This window comes from Enhydra lutris, unplaced genomic scaffold (assembly GCF_002288905.1).
Source record: "Enhydra lutris kenyoni isolate GAN:26980312 unplaced genomic scaffold, ASM228890v2 scaffoldscaffold72, whole genome shotgun sequence".
Taxonomy (NCBI): Eukaryota; Metazoa; Chordata; class Mammalia; order Carnivora; family Mustelidae; genus Enhydra; species Enhydra lutris.
Genome location: NW_019154156.1, coordinates 313,125 through 335,903, shown reverse-complemented (window position 1 = coordinate 335,903; position 22,779 = coordinate 313,125). Strand labels below are relative to the sequence as shown.

General features: G+C 34.7%; 1 protein-coding gene across 5 annotated transcripts in view; it reads left to right on the top strand.

Moving 5' to 3' along the window:
- The window catches only part of LOC111159941 (C2 calcium dependent domain containing 5), a 99,646-nt gene that overhangs the window by 63,946 nt on the left and 12,921 nt on the right, over positions 1-22,779 (top strand). For all 5 annotated transcript variants that reach the window (XM_022522634.1, XM_022522633.1, XM_022522631.1 and 2 more), the window contains 10 exons: positions 487-678; positions 4,643-4,829; positions 8,374-8,538; positions 12,151-12,291; positions 14,654-14,717; positions 15,876-15,937; positions 16,155-16,253; positions 16,730-16,819; positions 17,296-17,383; positions 18,322-18,408. In XM_022522634.1, the coding sequence (XP_022378342.1) occupies positions 487-678; positions 4,643-4,829; positions 8,374-8,538; positions 12,151-12,291; positions 14,654-14,717; positions 15,876-15,937; positions 16,155-16,253; positions 16,730-16,819; positions 17,296-17,383; positions 18,322-18,408 (1,175 nt within the window). The remainder of the gene's footprint in view (positions 1-486; positions 679-4,642; positions 4,830-8,373; positions 8,539-12,150; positions 12,292-14,653; positions 14,718-15,875; positions 15,938-16,154; positions 16,254-16,729; positions 16,820-17,295; positions 17,384-18,321; positions 18,409-22,779) is intronic.

Sequence of the window (22,779 nt, the reverse complement as noted above, 5' to 3'; positions counted from 1 at the left end):
AAATTTTTAAATAGGTTTGTTTTTGATCATAATTTTTTTTTTTTTTTTTTCAAATTGTTAGATTGTCTGGTTAAAGAGGTTTTTCTTCCTTGGGAATTTTGTGTGTGTGTGTGTGTGTGTGTGTGTGTGTGTGTGTGTGTGATTATATTTGAGTTAAATTGGTATCTAACCATGTGTTTTTATGTTGTATCACAAAGAGCAACCTTTGGGATAATAGTGGTTTTTGTCAGGTGGGACAACCTCAAACTTATGAATTGATGCAAATCAGTGGCTACTTATGTAAGTCTTTTCTCTCATACGAAAGAGTATGGTTCTGATTTCATGGTCATTTTTAATTCTAGTAGACATAGTGGTACTCTCATAACCTACGGTGGTAGAAGTTGCAGTGTAGTGTGTATATAAGTATTGTATATAAGAAATGTTTTTGAGAAAAATGCATAGAATTTTAAAGACGTCTTCATTTGTTTTCTTTGTGTATTCATACAGGCTAGAAGAAAATTTGCCTGCTGGCTGTGGCTTTTGCCACATACCATATGATGAACTGAATATGCCATTCCCAGCTCATCTCACGTACTGCTATAACTGCAGGAAACAAAAAGTTCCTGATGTTCTCTTTACAACTATAGACCTCCCAATAGATGCAACCGTTATTGGAAAAGGTTGTCTTATTCAAGCAAGGTATATTTACGCAAACACTGCTTAGGGTCCTAAAAGAGTTACGGAGTATGAAGTCGAATAGACATGTTTCAAATGTCAGCTGTACTCCTTCCTACCTGTGTGATCCTGGGCAGGCTGGGCAATGCTATCTGAATCTTGTGTTTAATCACATACAAAATTGGGAGGAAGAATACGCTCTTTATAAAACTCAAAAAAGTTCATATACAAAAGCAGTTTTAAACATTTAAATTCTGTACAGACATTTATTATTATGAAGATTACTAATTAACTTGTTGTGGGCTAGTAATGTGTCTCTATTTTAAGGGCATTATGTAACACATTTTAGAAATTAATTTTTTTTCTTTTAAGGAACAATGCCATCTAGTGTTTCTTTTATTAATTCATTTAGCTGTTGACAGTTCCTTTTAAAATGTCCTGGATAGGACATGATAAATTGTGGTTGTCATGCAGGAAGTAGCTGTTACTGTCTAGGTCACTAACTACTGCCAGGTTGCCAAATCCATTGAGCAGTTCTGTCTTCCTCTTACTTGACATCTCAGCAGTATCATACAGTTGATCATTTTCTCCTTCATACTTCTTGACTTCATAGTGCCCCCTGCCACCACCTGCCCCAGGTTTTTCCTACCTTTTTGCATAATCCTTAGTCTCTTTGTTGATTCCTCCTCCTTTTATTGATCCTAGAAAGGCCATGGGTCTGGACCCTCTTCTCAAAGCTCTCTCCCCAGTTGAACTCATCAACTCCTGTAGGTCTGTGTGCTTTCTGTATGTTTGTGACTCTCACATTTACAACTCTAGTCCAGAACTTTCTTCTGAGCTTCAGACTCATATACTTTCATACCCAACTTTGAAGTCTTGTAGGTGTCATTTACTTTTTGAACCACTGATTTTTCTCCACTTCTTTCATATTAGCCTTCTTTATTTTATTTTATTCTGTTATTATTTATTTTTAAAAGATTTTGTTTACTTATTTATTTATTATTTATTTATCAGAGAGAGAGAACACAAGCTGGAGGAGCAGCAGGCAGAGGGAGAAGCAGGGTCCCCTCTGAGCAAGGAGCTTGATGTGGGACTCCATCCCAGGACGCTGGGATCATGACCCAAGTCAAAGCAGACTTTTAACTGACTGAACCACTCAGGCGCCCCTAGCCTTCTTTATTTTAACTAATGATCCCCTTGTTGTGTCTAATTCTTCATGTCAAATGTGGTATTCTTTGACACTGTCCTCCTGCCTAACCTCTCTGCATCAGAGTTATTTTACAAAGTCATGTTGAGTTTTCTTTTCTTTTTTAAGATTTTATTTATTTATTTGACAGACAGAGATCACAAGTAGGCAGAGAGACAGGCAGAGAGGGGGGAAGCAGGCTCCCCATTGAGCAGAGAGCCCGATGCAGGGCTTGATCCCAGGACTCTGGGATCATGAACTGAGCTGAAGGCAGAGGCTTTAACCCACTGAGCCACCCAGGCACCCCAAGTTTTATTTTCAAATGTATTTCTGATCTATTTACATTTGCTTTCATTTCCTCTTACATCTTGGACCTTCTATTTGGGATTGTTTTTCTTTTGCTAATACCCTTTAGTATTTTTTTTTGATGGGTCTGCTGCTGGTGAACTGTCTATTTTGCTTGTCTGAAAATATTTACTTACCTTGAAAAGGTTTTGGGCTGCCATTTATTTTCTTGCAGCACATTGAAGATACCCTTCCATTGCCTTCTGGTTTTTATTACTACTATTGAGAGATAACCTATTAGATTAACTTTTATTATTTGTCCCCCTCCCCCACAACCAGGCTATGTGTGAGTTATTCTGTTTGTCTTTGGTTTTCTGCAATTTCCCTGTGAAATGTTAGGTATGGAATTCTTTTATCTTAATTGCTGTATATTGGGATTCTTGAATCTGTAGATTCTTTCATGTGCTTTAGACAGTTTTTAGATATTAGTTCTCCTATGTTTCATCTCTTCTCTCTTCTTGATACTGAAATTAAAAATGTTAGACTTTCTCACTACCTTCTTTGTGTTACTCTCTTGTCTGTATTTTCTGTCATTTTGTCTATGTCATATTTTGGATACTTTCTTATCTATATTTAATTCTCTCATCAGCTGTCTCTAATATTCTAGTAAGCCCAATAATTGGGGTTTTAAATTTTTGATAATCTTTTTTTATTTCTGTCAGTTTCATTTTGTTCTTTTTCAAATCTTTTGTTATATGTTATAACCTGTGACTGCCTCTTTAATGGATAGCTTTAATATCTGAAAACTTTTTTTATTCTGTTATTTCTTTTCATTATTATTCATTGTGTTTTATTTCCTTAGACTGTGATAGGCTCACAGAAAGTTGCAAAAGTGGTACAAAGAATCCCATGTAGTCTTTACCCAGCTTCCTTCATTGGTGGCATTTTATACAGCTATAGTAGAATATCAACTAGGAAATTAACATTGTTAATTGTTAACAGTTAATTAACATTGTTAACTGTTAACCATACTACAGACCTTACTCAGTTTTTACACTTTTTAAAAATTGCATTCATTTGTGTATTTGTGTGTATATGTATAATTCTATGCAACTTCATCCCACAGGTAGATTTGTGTAACCACCACCATAGTTAAGACACAGAACTGTGTTCCCTTACCACAAAAGAACCTCATTGTGCTGTCTCCTTATGTTTATACTCTCCACTAAACCCCTGCCCTCGTCCTGTGATGCTTTTAAGAAGATTCTTAGAAATGCATAATTTATCCAGTTTTTTGTTTGTTTTAGGTAGGAGGGAGTTAATGTCCACCAGCAGTTTTCAGGGTGTCATCCCTAGATTAGTAGGATCACCATCCTTGAGAGAACTTACAGAAATGCCGATTCTCAGGCTCTACTCCAGACCTATCAAATGAGAAACTCTGGGGATGGGTCCTAGTGATTGTTTTTTAATGAAATCTCAAGCTGAAGATTGGTAACTACTAACATTAATACCCTTATTGATTTGGGGATCTTTCCTTTATCTTTACTGCTGCCTTTTTAGTCTAAGCTGTCATTGTCACCTAAATTGCTTTTTGTTACCATTTCCTCATCAGTTCTGTCATCCTTATTCCATGTTCTGTGTAGGAATATAAATGATATCTTAAAACATAAATTGGATCATGTTACTACTTAAAAACCTACCTGAATTTCTCATTGCTGGTAGAATAAATCAGATTGCTTAGCATGACCTGTAAGCCCCTAACATGATCATGTCCCCGTTTAACTGCACCCCCATCCGTGCTGCTCTCACCCTTGCTCCCTTCACTTTAGCATAGTGGTTTCCTTTTGGTTCTGCTAATACGTCAGCCCCATTCCGTAATTGTGTTTCTCTAGCTTTCTTGGTTCCATCTTGTTTTTAAGATCCCAAGTCAGGTATCATCTCTCCTGTGAGGCCTTCTCTCTGGTTATTCCAATTCACGACACCTGGTTCATTTTCTTCAGACACCCGAGTCTTCAACAAAATCCAACCTTACCTTGTTTCTTTGTTTATTCCCATCCCCCTCCACTGGAATGTAGCCATGAGAACGGGGGCTCTGTGTTTTGTTTGTTGATTAGTGCTCACTATCTAGAACAGGGCCTGGCACATGGTAGATGCTCAGGGAAGTTTTGTGTTCTTTGAATGAATAAATTAACTTTTTTCCTTTGCTGTCCATTCATCATATGACCACATGGAGTTATGAAACCTAAGATTTTAAATTATATTCTCTAGTGATTTTGACTGGTAATTTTTTCATTTCTAGAGATTTTTGAGATTTTCTTTTTCATTAAGATAAGACTTTTAGCAAAAGCATACACAATGAAAAAACTGACAGAAAAGATTATTGATATAACTTAATAAGCCCATTTGAAACAAGTAAATGTTTTAATTAAGTACACTTACAGAAAGTTTTAAAAATTGGACATTTCTTGAGATAGTACCAAGAATACTGTCTAGTGACTGAATTATTTTCCTTAACAGGTTATGTCGCTTGAAAAAGAAAGCACAGGCAGAAGCAAATGCCACAGCTATCAGTAATCTGTTGCCATTTATGGAATATGAAGTACATACTCAGCTAATGAATAAACTAAAACTCAAAGGAATGAATGCTTTATTTGGACTGAGAATTCAGATCACAGTGGGTGAAAATATGTTGATGGGCTTAGCGGTAAGTTTAGATGTTTTGATTTTGTTTTGTGATTCCTGTAGTTGTAATAGATTGTTTCATGTGATTCAAAGAGTCTTTTAAAAGGACTTATTTAAAAAAACTGGCATTAAGATCTTTAAGGGTTGGGACATTATAGGAAGTAAAAAATAGGGTGATAGGCTTTTAAACATTTTATTTTTATAATTATGAATTATGTAAAATTCAATTAATGAAATTATATAGAATTTTATATTTATATTATTATATTTTTATATTCTGACAATCTCAATAGTCACATTTCTAAAAATTATCACGTGTAGCTTGTTTAGTAAGTGGGTCATCATTTTTCTGGACGTTATTATTTTTTATGCATTGCTAAGACAAGATTTCTCCTCAGCGCAGTTGACATTCAGGATTGGAACCCTCTTCATTGTAGGAGGCTGTCGTGGTCACTGTAGAATGTTTAGCAGCCACCCTGGCCTCCGCCCACTAAATGCTCTTGGCTTCCCTTCAGTGTGATGAACAAAAATGTTTCCACACATTACCAGATGTCCCTGCAGGGGCACAGTCACCCCTGAGGGGGAGGACCACTATGCTAAAATAATCTTTAGTTGTATGAAGAAAATAAAGCAATACATATGAAACAGCCTACGGCTGGATACGGAATTAAGTTTCATCATAAATGTGCTCCTGTGGTCAACAGTGGAATGTGCAATGAAGTATGTGTTTCTTTTTCTTTTTCTTTTTTTTAAGTATGTTTTTCTTAAGTGTTGATATATTGCGAGGCAGTAGAGGGGTGCTGGGTGTTTCAGTGGGTTGAGCGTCTGACTCTTCATCCCAGCTCAGGTCCTGATCTCAGGGTCATGAGTCTGAGCCTGCACTGGGCTCCATGCCCAGCGTGGAACCTACTTAAAAAAATAGAAAAAGAAACATTGTGAGGGAGTGGGAAGGTCTTTATCTCAGCTTTATGTTCACCTTGTCTTATTAGAAAAGAAGTTCTGACTAGAAAGTCATCATAGGGTAAAGCGAGAGTTGTCTTTATAAGTTGTTTGAGACCCAGAGAACTAGGTGCCTGCACAATATATACTGACCAGGTAGAAACTGATTAACAGTATTTATGGAAATCCTCTCCTATTTCAGACACTTGGCTAGCTAGAATCTTTATCTGTGACACTGGAACTTTCCAAATTGGAATTCTCTGCCATCTTTCTGAGATGCATAGAAATTTAATTTAAAGAAATTTATAGAACTTGATTTTTTTTTCTCAGTATGCATTTGTAGATTCAATGCTAAACTATTTCCTGTTCATGCATTTACAAATATGTAAATTGCTGTATGTAGGGGATAATTGTGTGATAATGATAAACTAATCAGGTAATCATGAATTCTATAACAAGAGAAATTTGCAATGATTAATGAAAGTAATCAGATTTAAAATATTTGATATCTAGATTAACTTGTGAAGAAAGTGTTCATTATAATTCATTCTTCTAAAAACTCTCATGCTTAGCAATTATTATACATGTATAATTTGGCTGAATACAAAACTGTCATTATTGGTGGGTGTCTGTGAGAACTAAGAGCTTGATTCAGATCCAAAGATTTAAAAAGCATTGTGCCAGCTGTATCAAACACTTATGGTGGTTGAGCCCCAGTAAACTAGTTTGTGTAATTTTTCAGTGTCTGCCTAAAATACTGCCTTTTCTGATTCTTGCTAGTCTTTTCCTTCTTGACCACTAGTGACACTCACTACAATTGTTTGAGATTTTGGTCTTTGTGCTGTGGTTTAGCTTGTGCACTTAAGTCTCAAGGCCCCAGGAGTAGCTTCCATGATAACTGATCTCTGATGAATGTCTACTGCGTGTCTGGCTCTGTGCTACTCCAGAAGGAATGTAAGGTTACTTTACTAGAGGGGAAAATGGATGCTGTGATAGATTGAGACTTGTCCAAAGTGGTATGATTACATGTACTGGAACTGAATTTCAAACCTAGGCCTGTCTTATTCCAGAGTCTGTGTTCTCAAGCTTTCTGGGCTGCTGCCTTGTTAGTGAGCCCAGTTAGAATGTGTTAGAGGTGGTGTGCTAAAGTTTCATATGGCGGGAGGGTTCTGAGGTTGAGTATTAGAGACTGGGTCATAGACACAGTCATGGGCACTAACAAACAAACCAGGAGAGAGAGCTTCTAAGGATCAGTTTCATCTACTGCACAGACATCATCATAGAGTATCATACCCTTTTTAGCATGAACTTTCACAAAATTGGCATTTGATTAGAAAGAATAATAATAACCCACACAGGAGTGTCTGGGACTCTTGATTTCAGCTCAGATCGTGATTTCAGGGTTAGGAGATTGAGCCCTGCATTGGCTCAACAGGGCATGGAGCCTGCTGAAGATTCTCTCTCTCCTTCTCTGCTCCTCTCCCCCACCCCCCCCAACTCACTTGCATACACTCTCTTAAAAAAAAAAAATTACACAGTTCAAAATACACAAGTATCCAGAGTTAAAAGAAATGTCTTTTCTTGTCTACATTCTACTCCTTCGATGTTAACAATTTGATATTTATACTTGTATATATATATTTGTTGCTTTGCTTATATAAGCATGTTTAAATGTAAATGCACATAAGGGTGTGTGTGTGTGTGTGTGTGTGTGTGTGTGTGTGTGTGTGTGTTTGTGTGTTTGTGTGTGAAAATATTGTGTTTCGTATTTCCCTTAATAGTTTTCTAATACTGCTGGCATGTGGTACCATTACAGAGTCAGAGATTAATAGTGATTTAATTAAATATTTAAAATAAATCTGTATTAAGTAGTTTCCTTTCTTGGTAATTATGAAGGTGGGGTGGTGTCATGAAAAGTTCTCGGGCTTTAGATTTTTTTTTTTCAAATTTGAGAGAAAGAGCCCACAAGCAAGAGGGAGGGGCCGAAGGAGAGGGAGAATCAGGCTCTCTGCTGAGTATCGAGCCTGAGGCGGGGCTTCTTCCCAGAATCCCAGGATTGTGACCTGGGCTGAAGGCAGACGCTTAACCAACCCAGGTGTCCCAGGTTCTTGGATTTTAGAATGAGAAACATATTCAAATCTCTTCTCCACGTTTATTGACAGTATGATCTTGAGTAAGTTTCCTGTCCTTTTTGAAGTTCAGTTTCTTCACTTGCTTTGCAAAAGTTTCCCTTTTACTTTGTCACTTTAAAGGGGAATTATTTAATCAATCATGAAACATTTACTTTTCAACAACTTTTAAACTTTTTTTTCCTACACTATTTTTCAATGCAATTTATTTTTTACAATCATAAGGTAAAAATTGAAAAGTACTGTTGGGTATGTAGTGAAAAGTAAATCCTTCTTTCATTGCTGTCCCACCTACCTACCCAGGATTCTCGCCAGAAGCAACCAATTCCTGTTACCAGTTACGTGTTTCTGTACTCTTCCAATGTACGTCCAATACATGCACTGATGCTAATTATATTTTTCCTGTAAGGCAAATACATCTTTCATAAATGTGAAAACTTAAGGACTATTATTCTTTAGATATTTTTTTCTGATTATTTCCCCCATTATTTTTACAAGTCGGCCACAGGTGTATATTTAGCAGCTTTACCAACGCCTGGTGGCATTCAGATTGCTGGGAAGACTCCTAATGATGGCTCCTACGAACAGCATATATCGCATATGCAAAAGAAGATAAATGACACAATTGCCAAGAATAAAGAATTATATGAAATCAATCCTCCGGTAAGTGAAATAAATCCACATTGTGACTATGTAAGTTATTGTTTAGGGGTTAGCTTATTTTGGCGTTATTTTATTTTGGACATAAGATATTTTTTTTCACTGTTGAGATTTGCTGTCCTCATTACTCATTCTTTTCACCTCCCTTTACGTTCATGCTCAAATGTCTCCTTTTAGGGAGCTGACTCTGACTGTGTTATTTGAAAATTGTATTCTTCCATCAATTTTTGATAACCCCCACCCACCTTTTTTGTTTGTTTTTTATTTCTCTTGTCTGTGTGTGTGTGTGTGTAAACCCAAAGAAATATGTTTTTTATATTTGTCATTGCTTATTATTCCTAGTAGAATGAAACTCCCTTGGGGGGCAGTATTTCTGAGGCCTTGAACAGTTCAGTAGTATCCTCTTGATTAAATAAATGGTTTAAATGTTCATTTTTAGTTAAAAGAAAGATTGCTTATTTATATGCTTAAAATGGGAAAGAATACACCATTTTTCAGTTTTAGCTTCTTTCTCAGGATTTTCCTACCTGCCACTTCCATAGGCAGTCTTTGATACTAAGGTTGTAGGAGATGTCACAGTGTCTCTTACTCTGAGGGCGCCTCATAGCCAGAGTCTGAATTGAAGGAAAGAAGTGTTGGAGTTAGAAGGAATCTATTTGTTTTTTTTATGAGTGTCCAATCATGAAATACTTTGATAAAAAGAAAGTGTTTGGATAACATTATTATGGTGATTATTTGATTTTATACACACTATTGAATTTTGGTTGGTTATCTGGGACAGTGCATCTGCATTCTAGCTTCAGACTTGCAGCTTTCTCACAGAGTTCAGCTGAGAGGAATTTCAAAGATACGACAGTGCTACACTGTTAAGGGTGGTAGACAGCGGTCACATGTGACTACAGAGCACTTGGTATGTGTCTGGTCTGAACTGAGGGGTGCTATCAGCATAAAATACACACTGGATTTTGAAGACTTAATAGAAAAAGAATATAAATTGTCTCAAGTATTTTTTTATATTACATGTTGAAAGTGTAATCTTTTGGATATAGTGAATTAAGTATTTTATTAAAATTGACTTTGTTTCTTTTTGATTTTATTACCTACGAGGTGTGCTTTGTATTTCCGTTGAACAGCGCTGATACAGAGCTTCTTTAAATTCACTAAGAAAGTTGGTGTGTTAATATGTTATATGTTTAAATAGCCATTGTAAAAGTTTTCCACACAACACTACTGACTGCTTTTTGGCAGTACGTTATTTTTCTTTTATAATTATGTTTTGATATTTGACAGATAGTGTTTATGCCTCTTGGGGAGAATGATTTGCAAAGCTTTATGTTAGGGCTTCATGAAAGAAGCTGAACTCTTGCTTACCAGTGTTCATCAACTATGTACTTACCATGCTGACCTCCCACAGGAAGAATTGACCCCCTCCTCTGTTACATTCCTAGTGTTTCTGTATGTGCTTCTGTCATAGGGCCTGTTCCATATTACTGCACTTAGCTTTTACGTGCCTGTCTGGCTTTATGAGCCTTTTAAAGTCAGACATATTTAGAGAATGTGAATTAAATTATTTCATCTAGTCAATAAATATTTATTGAGCTTTTGTATTAGCAGTACATTTTAGAGGAGGGAATAAATCTGTCATGATTCTTAAAATTTCAGCGTATCTAGATTTAATGTATTGAATATGACTATATTTCCACAAAAAGACTAGCTTATGAATTTTCTAATACGTCTCTCCTTATTTCAGCGTAACATCTCAGAATTTGTTTGACAATGTCAGTGTAGTAGGTCACTAGTCATACTACAATTTCGTCTTTTCTCCTTCTGAGACAATGTATGCCCACCCTGAAAATGTGGATCAGTGTGTTTCTTGTCCTAGGAAGGTAGCTCCAGCTGAAGTGAATGTCCTTGATTTTTTTTTTCCTCAATACTGAAAAATCTTTCAAATGCAGAGATGTAGTCCCACTTAACTGGAGATAATTCAGGCAAACAAAGGTATCAAAAGGTGCAAAACTTTCAGAATAACAAACAGGACCAGTGGTGAAATTTCATTATGAATCTAAGATACATTAAATCCTGGATAGTTGCTTTTATTAGGTCCATAATATAATGACAGAAGCATAACCAAATCTTAAACTACTAAAAAATTATAAAAAGGTGTTATTTAGTGGGAAGAACATTGTACTGGGTAGATTTATCACTTAAAGTAGTTTTCAAGCCCAGGCAAACTGCTTTACCTCTGAAGTGAAGCTCTTTCTCATTTTATAGTCATTATAATAGGCACCCTTTCAAAATTATACAGGGCAAGTTAATTTGGGGTATAAATAAGAGAAATGAATGTGGAATTACTTTATAGATCACTATTATGAAATTGTGGTAGTCTTTTTTTTTTTAATATTTTATTTATTTGACAGAGATCACAAGTAGGCAGAGAGGCAGGCAGAGAGAGTGAGGAGGAAGCAGGCTCCTGCTAAGTAGAGAACCCGATGCGGGGCTCGATCCCAGGATCCTGGGATCATGACCAGAGCCGAAGGCAGAGGCTTTAACCTACTGAGCCACCCAGGCACCCCAAAATTGTGGTAGTCTTATGTAAGGTATGCACTAGCGATGAACATTTAAAGCTTCATTTTGAAAAGAAATTCTTATACTCTTTATTTTTTAAAACATGACTTTGTTATGCCAACAATAGGCTATGCTTTTTGCATTTGTGCTCACGTATTCACATTCTCCCATCCAAGTACTAACCAGGCCCGACCCTGCTTAGCTTCTGAGATCAGACAAGATCGGGCGCGTTCAGGGTGGTATGGCCATAGACACGTATTCACATTCTGATAGTCCTTGTAGCCAACAGATATTTAGAATCTCTGGTTGGCTCTGATCTTTGACTATGTAGTGGTAGGTAAAAGCTTGCAAACCCATATGGGTCACACCATACACTGACCTCAAAAAGATCATTGTTGTAGCTACCAAAGTTTATTTAGCTTAATTAGTTACACAGCAAATACCTGCATAATGTATGTACTATGTATACATGCACACATTTATCATAGTCCTCATTTTATTATGTGGAGCTTTGAAAAATTCCACTGGATAAGAAAAGATAAAAAAGGTGAGAATCCTTTTCGGAGACTACATTTTTAATTTTTTCTGGGCTTTTCGGTCTTTTAAATGCTGAGTAGAAGATAACTTTTGAGCTGGAAGGACTGCCAGTTCCCTACTCGTTGTGGTGTCCTCTCTGTACACTAGATGTCAGTATTGCCTTGCTAGCCGGCAGTCCTATATGTTTATGGATCGGTGTAGCCAGGCTGCTATTATTGATAAAAGGAAAGATCCATGTACTCTATAAAAGGCTAATTAGTTATGAAAGTTAAAATTAAATATAGGCTGTGAATATATTTTACAGACTTTTTCTCTACAGATATTTATTAATATAAAAATTTAAAATGAAACTGAAGTGTATAAGTATGAAATCATGTTATATATCTGAAACTAATATAATGTTATATGTCCATTATACTTGAGTAAAAAGAAAAAAAGACTACAGTTTACAAAATAACCCCAAAACTGAAATAGACTATCTCATATGACATAAAGCAAATGTATTTCTTTTAGGATATATCTGAAGAGATTATAGGATCACCCATCCCAGAACCTAGACAGCGCTCAAGACTTTTAAGATCTCAGTCAGAAAGCTCTGATGAAGTTACAGAATTGGACCTTTCACATGGGAAAAAAGATGCTTTTGTGTTGGAGGTATTACTGCATTAGACTAATTTCTCAAAATTTTTGGAAGATAAGATGTATATTGTTACAATCAGATCCTAAATTGATATGATGTGATTTTGTATTATTGCAACTGCTATAAATATACAAAAAGTTTATTATAGAAATTATAGCAAATTTTAAAATATTAGAAGTTGGTAATATATTTTTTTGATCAAACCCAGGTACAATAATGCAGGTGGTTTTAGAAAAATTAATGTATGGGTTGAAATAAAATTAAGATAGTGCCTAAGCTAAAAAAGTAATGCTTAATTCTTAGAGCTATTTTTGTAAACTTGAATGAATTTAAATTAAAGTGCTGTTTTTTGACTTACTATCTCTACTTGCTTCATGTGTTATAACATGTTAGTATAATTGTATCCTTTCACATGTGTATAATAGCACTACGAATTCTGAGTATAGTGTTTTCTTACTGAATTTAGAAGGTATGGTTGAGCTTCCATTATAAAAATATACTCAGACCTTTCCTGGAGAATAAATGTGGCATGGAAGATATATGGAGCCTCCTGCCTCGCAAGTCTGCTCCCTCTGCCCTGCCCTATAAACAGTTAGCTTTAATGGAGATAAATGATCTTCCTTTGGTATTAAGGAAAGGAAAACAAATGAGGATATTCAGAAATGTTCTGGTAAGGTTCCAGTTGAGAGAAAAACATCAGATGCCTTTATTTTATTTTATTTTATTTTATTTTATTTTTTTAAGATTTTATTTGTTTATTTGACAGAGAGAGATCACAAGTAGACAGAGAGGCAGGCAGAGAGAGAGAGAGGGAAGCAGGCTCCCTGCTGAGCAGAGAGCCCGATGCAGGACTCGATCCCAGGACCCTGAGATCATGACCTGAGCTGAAGGCAGCGGCTTAACCCACTGAGCCACCCAGGCACCCAGATGCCTTTATTTTAGTAAAGCAGGAAGCTCATGGTAGAATTTTTGGGGGATGGGATTAGACATTTGAAGAATCTAGAACAGTGCCTATGAACGTGATCAGGATGTCAGCCATGGGAGATGCACAAGACTGAACTGAGGTGAGAGTGTTGACTTGTAGAAAACTCAGACTATATGGATGTTTGCCTGTTTCTCATATTTTTCTACAGTCTGAGAATGAACAAAAAATGGAGGTTGGTAAAAGAAAATGTAAGACTGAGGAGGTAAAAGGTGCTAGGGTACTTTTTGGGGTAGTGCTACTCAAAGTGTGCTGTGGCTGCCTATATAGCATCAGCACCATCTGGAATCTTGTAAGAAATGCAAATTCTGGAGCCCGTACTTCAGATCTAGTAAATGAAAATTAACTAAATGAAAATTTCAAGGTAGGCCCCAGAAATCTGTTTAACATTCTAGAGCATTATTGATCTTTATGGTCCTAGATCTTGGCTAAGTAGAGAGTGAAAGTGCTTCAGATCTGGGTAGAAGGCTGAGAGCAAGGTGCAGATTCAGTAAGAGAGGGAACAGACAGGACATTGTAGTTGGAACTGGGTGTGGAATATTTTTGGGAATAGTGGGTTGAAGTATGGCCGTGACTGTGGATAGCTATGGTAAAGTTAAAAATGGTTATTCAAGTCTCAATAGTAATGTGAAGGGACACTTGAAGTGTGTGAGAGTCAGTCAGATTCCTGCTGTATAGATGAATGTCAGCATATGTCTAGTTGGATGGTTTCACTATTTATTATTTTCAATGGAATATTGTGAATAAGAAAAATAGAATTTGGATTTATTTTTCTTAGCTGTGCCTTTAATTATCCCTATGTAATTCAGTTTTAAAGCAGTTTTGTATATAAGTCAAAAGATCTTTTTAAATTGCCTTTATTAACTTATACAAGTAGAGATAATTGTTTATATCTTTATAAGCCTTTTGAAACGTGTACTCATAAAGGCTTGAGAAAAGGCTCTCTCTCTTTTTTTTTTTAGCTGAATATACTTTATAATGTGAAATGTTTACTTAGATGTATTTATAATAAGTATTGTGGAAAAATTTACAGATATTAGAACTTTTTTCTTTAAGATTCTATTTATTTATTTGAGAGAGAGCATGAGAGAGCAGAAGGTCAGAGAGAGTCAGACTCCCTGTGGAGCTGGGAGCCTGATGTGGGGCTCGATCCTGGGACTCCAGGATCATGACCTGAGCCGAAGGCAGTTGCTTAACCAACTGAGCCACCCAGGCTCCCAGAACTTTTTTTTTTTTTTTCAAGTTTTGTATTTTAATTTAGGGGAAAATGGCTCCGCTTTTTCTTGACTCTCATGTTTTCTATTTAGTAAATAATAAAAACAATGATTTTTTTAAAATTTGAAGTTATTATACATTTAGTACTTACACAATAGTTCTAACCCTTTTATTTTCAGATTGATGACACAGATGCTATGGAAGATGTACATTCTCTGCTTACTGATGTTCCTCCTCCTTCAGGTGAACAGAAAAAACATACTTTTGAGATGAGACTTGTTTTATATATCAATATTTTAGTTCATAAATTATTATAGTAATACTAAATTTATTTATTTTTTTAAAATATTTTATTTATTTATTTGATAGAGAGAGATCACAAGTAGGCAGAGAGGCAGGCAGAGAGAGGGGGAAGAAGCAGGCTCCCTGCTGAGCAGAGAGCCCCATGCGGGGCTCGATCCCAGGACCCTGAGATCATGACCTGAGCCGAAGGCAGAGGCTTTAACCCACTGAGCCACCCAGGCGCCCCAATACTAAATTTATTTTAAAGGCTTTATCAGTGTCACATCCTGTCATGTACTTTGCTGCTCCAAGGCTAGTAAAACATAGTTTACAATTACTTATGTTAGAACTTAGGTGAACTGAGGGGGTGCCTGAATGGCTCACTCAGTAGAGCATGTGACTCTTGATCTTGGGATTGTAATTTCGAGCCCAATGTTAGAGATTGCTAAAAACTAAAATCTTAAAAAAAGAAAAAATGCAGGTGAACTAGATTTTTATCTTTATTTTTTATTTACTTATTTTGTTTTTCAAAGATTTTATTTATTTATTTGACGGGGACACAGCGAGAGAGGGAACACAAGCAGGGGTCATGGGAGAGGGAGAAGCAGGCTTCCTGCTGAGCAGGGAGCCCCGATACCGGGCTCAAACCCAGAACCCTCGGATCATGACCTAAGCCAAATGCAGACGCTTAACAGCTGAGCCACCCAGGCACCCCTAGATTTTAAAGATTCATTTATTTGAGAGGAAGAGAGCTCATCTGCATGAGCAGGGGAAGGGGCAGAGAGGGAAAGGGAGAGGATATCAAGCAGACTTCTCACTGAGCACAGAGCCTGTGAGGCTTGATCTCAGGGCTGTGAGAGTCAGATGCTTAACTGACTTGAGCCACCCAGGTACTTCTAGGTAGACTGATTTTTAATCCTTTCATGTTAATACTAAAAAAAACACCAAACTCATAATTTATTAAGATGGTGTAAAGTTTACGGAAAGTGTAGTGTTTTAGAAAAAAGAATAAATGGATCTTATAGTTAGAATTCCATGTAATAAGTGAAAAATGTTATTCTTTAACATAAAAATAGATAAAATAATATCATATAGTTTAACTATGATTTATTTTGACAGGCTTTTATAGTTGTAATACAGAGATTATGCCTGGTATAAATAACTGGACATCTGAAATACAGGTAAACATTTCATAATTTTAAGCAACTACAACGTTTATGATTTTAGCAAGTTCCTTCTTAATATGTTTTCTCTTTGACCACCTTATTGCAACTAAAATGTTAGCCTTTTTCATACCACATTATTTGTTATTACTCATTATTTGGCAGTTTTATCAACTGTCACAGTATTTAGTTAAAAATAATAAAATGTCATGCTATTATATCTCCCCATATTTAGATGTTCACATCAGTAAGAGTAATCCGATTAAGCAGCCTTAACCTGACTAATCAAGCCCTTAATAAGAACTTTAATGATCTCTGTGAAAATTTGCTGAAGGTAGGAACCTTTTGACTATATTTTAGTTAAATCTCCTAAGAATTTTGCAGTTAAAAAAGAAAAGTCTATATTATCTGGAATATCTTACACAGTTGTGGGCTGAATGATTTTTATTTACATATTAATCTTAACTCTCTCATCTGGTAAAATGCTAAAGTTGTGCTCTCCATCTTCATATGCCACATGATTAAATATATTTTAAGTTATTTTATAACTTTAAGCTTCATAGAAATGTATTGCATATGTGTAAATTTTAAAAAATCTTTTGTCTTATATTTTTATGACTTATTGATAATATGATTAAATCTTTTATTATTATTTAAAATAATGTAAGAATACACAAAATAGAAATGGACCAGCTTTGTTTTAATCTTTTAAACTTTTCTTTTGCCATGATATAATGTGCAGTGAAAAATCAGTTTAAAAAATTTTTTAAATAAAAAGAAGTGATATTACTAATATATTCTATTATGTAGAGCCTGTATTTTAAACTGCGGTCTATGATCCCCTGCTGCCTTTGCCACGTAAATTTTACAGTATCTCTGCCTGAAGATGAATTAATACAGGTAATTAAGATTCAGTTTATTGTTAAAGAAGATTTCTGGCTTTTATCTGATCTGTTTTAATATTATAAATCTGCCATAATTGAATAAATATAGAGGATTTTACTTCAAAATATTTTTAAACAAACATACTAGAATGAATCAGACCACATATGTTTTATTTTTCTGAATTCTGAATTATCAAAGGTAGAATATGCAATAGGATGTGTACTTACACGGGATTTCTTCAGTCCCTATGTTTTAGAGAAGGTACTTCAGCTCTTTCTGGAATATCTAGGTTTAGGTATATATGGCAGACTCAGTTGTAGTCTAAATATCTGAGGTTATCTCTAATTCTGGCTGAGAATCTTAACCAGAAAACCAAATTAGCCAGTTAATGTAAACTGTTCCATTACTGAAGACGATTACTGAAGAAGACTTGCGAGAAACTTATTTTGTCAATGATTATTTTGCTAATCATATTGTTTCTGTAATTCTAGGTAACAGTCACAGCAGTTGCAATAACTTTTGACAAAAATCAGGCTTTACAGACCACAAAAACACATGTTGAAAAGTCATTGCAAAGAGGTAAACCTGTGATGGATGGGAGCATAGTTCATGTTTGTCTACAGTTATAGTTCAGTGAAAAAGGTAGATTAAATAAATGACTTGTTTCTTGAAGAAGAGTTACTGTCACTTTTTCTGTTTATCAAGGTAACTTTGTGGTTGACTTGGTATTTTTCACATGTGAATAGGTGGTTGACTGGTGTTTATTTTATTTACATAGAGAGTGCTGCCTTTTTTTGGTTATAGCATATTCTGCAGTAATTTAGAGGTTTCTGTCCCAGGACCTCTGGGGAGGTCCCCAAGGCATCTGAGAACCTACTGATGCAGTTAGCACCATGTGTTTTTCTTAGGAAAGGTCTTTGGAGTTGTCCTTTATCCAGTAAAATCTAGGAAGTACCATTCTTAATATATCCCAAAGAAACTCCAGCTGTTAAAAACTGCTAATGTGTTCTGAAAAAAAGGAGAGGGAAATAGTATGCTTTCTAATATTTAAGGACTTACCAGCTAAATAAAATACTCGTGATTAGTCTAAAATTTTTATAGTTGATTACATTCTACATGTACAGCATTGAATTAATGTCAAATAGAGATGTATTAAACAATTGCATTCAGATATTTATCAAGGAAGATAAAAAATAGCTGGTTTAAGTATCATAGAACCAGTATGGTACAAATAATAGGATAATAATAGTTGTTATTGAATTCTTACTGTTTGGAAGGCATTATGCTAAGAGATTTATACTTAGTATTTTTCCGAGGATTCACAACAGTCCTAGCAGGGAAGATAGCATCTCTCAACATCGTGCGGGTGAAGGAAGGGTCTCCATGGGAGTAACCAAGAGGAAAATAACCAGAATAAATTGGATTGGGGGAAATACATATTTTATCCCAGATTCTTAATTTAAAAAAATTAATTCTAGATCATTACTAAATAACCGGTGTTTTTCTTGCCTCTCAAGTCTCTACAGATAATGAAGAACTTCTACAGTTTCCGCTGGAGCTCTGTTCAGATTCACTTCCTTCTCATCCTTTTCCACCAGCTAAAGGTTGGTTAAGTGAGGGAAATGCAAACACAAATAAATCCTAGTTTCTAGTTCCTTTTACTTCTTCATTGTAGGCAGTCTTACTTAATGTTGAGATGAAGATTTACTCTTCATTCCCTCATTGTCTGTTTCTTCATGTTCATGCAGGGGAGAGAGTAATATCCCTCTTATTTTAATTTCTCAAGTAATCTCATCATAAATTATTAAGGTAATGCTTCTTGTGATATTCCATTCTTATACTTCAAATGCATTAAAGTTTTATTTTCAGAACTCTGGATTTCCCTCGTGATATATTGGTATTTATATCTGGTAAGGTTTTTTCCAGCCACAATTGAAATTTTACAAAAATTTTTAGATTTTTAGACAACAAAATACTGATTTTCTCCAGAAGAGATGTGGAGAGGGGCGCCTGGGTGGCTCAGTGGGTTAAGCCTCTGCCTTCTGCTTGGGTCATGGTCTCAGGGTTCTGGGATTGAACCCCGCATCGGGCTCTGCTCAGTCGGGAGCCTGTTTCCCCCTCTCTGCCTGCCTTTCTACAGACTTGTGATCTCTCTCTCTCTGTCAAATAAATAAATAAAATCTTTTTAAAAAGATGTGGAGAGAGGTTTGGGTTGGGGATAGTACAAGTGAAAAAGGGATGAGCTGTCTTTAGAGTGTCTTGCTTATTATTGAGGAACATTGTTGTGTACTTAAAAGATACTGCCATATTTTCAAATGCAAAATGATAGTCTCAGCTTAATAGCAATAAATCTACTTAGATCTGTACAGTCTTTGTTGAAAAATGGGAGGTAGTATTTTCTATTTCTTTTCTGATTTCAGGACAATTTGTATTATAAGAATTATTTATAATTATGAATTATAATTGAATTATTCAGAATTACTATACCTTATTTTGTAGCATTACATATATAATACACGTGGTTTGTGTTTTTTCATAATTTTTTAATTCTGAGAAATGATGCATTTGTTATTTCAAACCAAGTTGGCTTTTCTAGCGTTTATATTTTATAATATAAGGAAAATTTTTTTATGATTTATACTTCTCAGTTTGATACCAAATTCGTTATGATACAGAATAGTTTTATATTCACACTGCATATTAGTAGAGTCTTTACTAAATCAGTGCAAGCCCTGTTTATCTAGGTAAATAGATCTTGTCTCATATTTTGAAGATTAAATATAAGCTACTTTTAGATTCTGAACTTTCTAGCATGGTAACTGTGGTCCACTTTCTTTTTTAATCTAAATTAAAATTCTAATTTAGAACTCCATAGAGAATTTTAGCATAGTTGAACTCCTTGAAAAAAACAGAGGAAAAAATTAAATCCAAAGATAATTTGAGTTCAGATTTGTAAATTAAATGTAGCTTCCAGAACAAAAAAAAATTGTGTAGAATCTTCCTTAGAACTGACTAGACAGAATATTTTTGAAAAACTTCTACTTTATATAGAAACTTGTATTTTTTTTTTTTTTTCAGAAACTTATATTTAACACAGGGTTAATTCCAGATCACTTTTAAGTATCATTTCATTTATCCTTATCCTGCAGAGCAAGGGGTGGGATATGGACAGGGAATCAAAACCAAAAATCTAATCAACAGCAAAAAGATTTGATCAATTGCTAATATATAGGTATATACATTTATGGATATTGGGCCCCTGTTAGCTCAGCTTTACCTTGTTAGTCATTACTGATTTCTGCAGAAGATTAGATTTAAATTCTATAAATTTATCATATCTATATTAATGCCTTGCAGTTTCTGCATTAGCTTTCAAAATGTTTTCAAAGGTAATTAGAATTAGTGCTTGTTGAGGTCATTAGTCTATTTTGTACAAATTGTACTCTGAACTGAAGAACAATGAAAGAAGAATTTGTGTAGAATAAGACCTATCTGAACAGTGCTTAAAATATTGCAACTTACTTTATAGTGTAGAGAGGGGCCATAATGTGGAGTAATAAAGTAGCAAACCTCGATTCTCTTCTCAGTTCTGCTACTGATAGTGTGAGAACTTGGGCCAATTAACTTCTAATAAGCCAATTAAGCCTCAGTTCCTCATATGAGGAAAATGTGAAAAGATTAAGATTCTCTCTGCCCTTTAAAATTCTCTGATTCCTTGGGATTCTATGGTTTATGGTTCTTCTATAATTAACATGTTTCTATTATTAAGAACAAATCAAAAGCCAATTAATCAAAATCAAAAGGTAGTGTTTTAGTTACATTAAAAATTTCCAAATAGCTTCAAATCTGTTAAACCAGTAATTTTTAAGCTCTGCTTCTCCAGACCATGGAGTTTCTTCAGAGGTACCTCATGGCCCTCTAAAAAGGCAGGGTGGGAAGGGAGCTGAGGGGCGAGTAGAGTAGTGAGAGATTAGATCTCTGGACCCCCTTCCTACCTCTGAACTAGAACAGCTTTGATTCAGTATGCTTTTATTTATTCATTTTCTATATGTGATTTTGTTGTAAGACAGAGTTTCAAAAAGTCTGAAAACCACTGAATCAGATCATGCTGTCATTATCATTTTCATAGTATTACATCTAATACTAATAGATAGAAAACTTTTATACTAAGTACTTAACTGCAAAACCTATGTGCTTTTTTTGAATATTACATTTTAAAATCATCAGTAAACACTAAGTAGTTTACCTGTATCTTTTTATAAATAGTTGTATAAATTGTAGTTTATGTTGCATGCCTGTTTACTATCTTTGCTTTCTCAAGTCTTCTCAGGAGGACATGGGCTATACTAAATATACTTGAAAAAGTTATCACAAAGTATTTTGGAAGATTTGGGGATAGGATGGGTTTTGCAATATTTTAAGATTTGAAGATAGGATGGGTTCTGAAAAATGTCATAGAATATAATACATGAATGTAGTAATTGAGCATTATAACATGAAATGTTTTGAATAGAGAATAGAAGTATGTGGCAAAAGTTAAGCTTAGCAATTTAGAAGTAACAGGCAAGAGAGGAAGGTAAAAGTGCTAGGAATAAATGCTAGGAATAAGTGCTTGGAATAAATAGAGAAAATTTCTCTATTTTCTTACATACAACCACAAGAGGCTTAAAATTTAACTACTAATATTGATAAGTAAATAATTGTATAGTTTTTATAGTTTTGTTAGGTCAGTTAGCTAAGCTGATGGAGCTTTTCTCTTTTTTTTTAAATTTTGAAAACTTTGAATCCTATTTTTCATGTTCTTATTACAAATACGGCAATTTATTAAAATTTTTTTATTTTATGTTGACAGAGTAGTTTCAAGAGGTATGCACAGTAATTTATTAATACTTCCATCTTTTAACTTGTAGATAAACCTTTCTGATAATTATCTTCTTATGTTACTGAAAATGAATGAATATTATGTGAAAAAAGATGCTTCAATTACATGTATCCTAATTCACTGAGTAGAGTAAGCCTGGGCCTGAATTGTCCATCCATGTTCAAATTTTTCCTTTCATCTTTTGTTAAACTTAGTTTTGTTTCTCAAGGTAACAAAATATTTGTTTGATATATGGTTGGTTTGGTTACCTTGCTCTAAGTATTTGATTTTTCTGATTTGAGTATTAAAAGGTGCTGAGCCTGAATAATTTCTTCCAGGAAATTATCATGTGAAGGTCACCAAAATTCTTGATGAATACTATGAGGAACATAGATGATTGGCATCAATGTAAATACTTATATGAAGCTGTATTAAGAAAAAAAGGATGGTATAACAAGTTTTTTATATCACTCCCATGATGTTTTTTCCTCATCAATAGTGTGTATACTTTAGTTCTCTGAATATTTACTACTTTACTCTGAAACGGCTTTAAGAGATTTAAAAAATGTTATAAAGGGATGGAACACATTCAGTAAAAATGGAGAATCTGAGTGATGGTAATTGGGGTGAAAAGTAAAAAAAAAAAAAAAAAAAGATTTGTTTTACAGATTGCAGTTGATCTCAAAAATTTTATACATGTAGTTTTTATAGAAGGTTAGCATATTATTTTTGATACATGTCTAAAGACCTAAATCTCAATATCTTAAATACCATACTGTGAGGCTTAAGATCTTAGGGAAATGTGTGTGAATCATGTGCCACTAGAAATATATCTCAAGTACTTAATAAGTTTATAATAGGGTAATAGTTTTCATTCAAATTCTGAGAGGTTAAGTCTTTAAAAAGGATTAAGTCAATTTAGTTTTTATTTACTTTTGGATGAAATTGTATGGAAGAAAAGTCTTTTATACCTACCTTGTTCCTGCTTTCATTTTGCTTTATGCTGAAGTGATAGTCTCATGTTTAATGGCATAAGCTATAGGCTGGCAGGAGTACTCTTTTCATTAAGCAGCTGCCAATTAATGTGACAAGCATAGGTCAAATTCTGGATTTC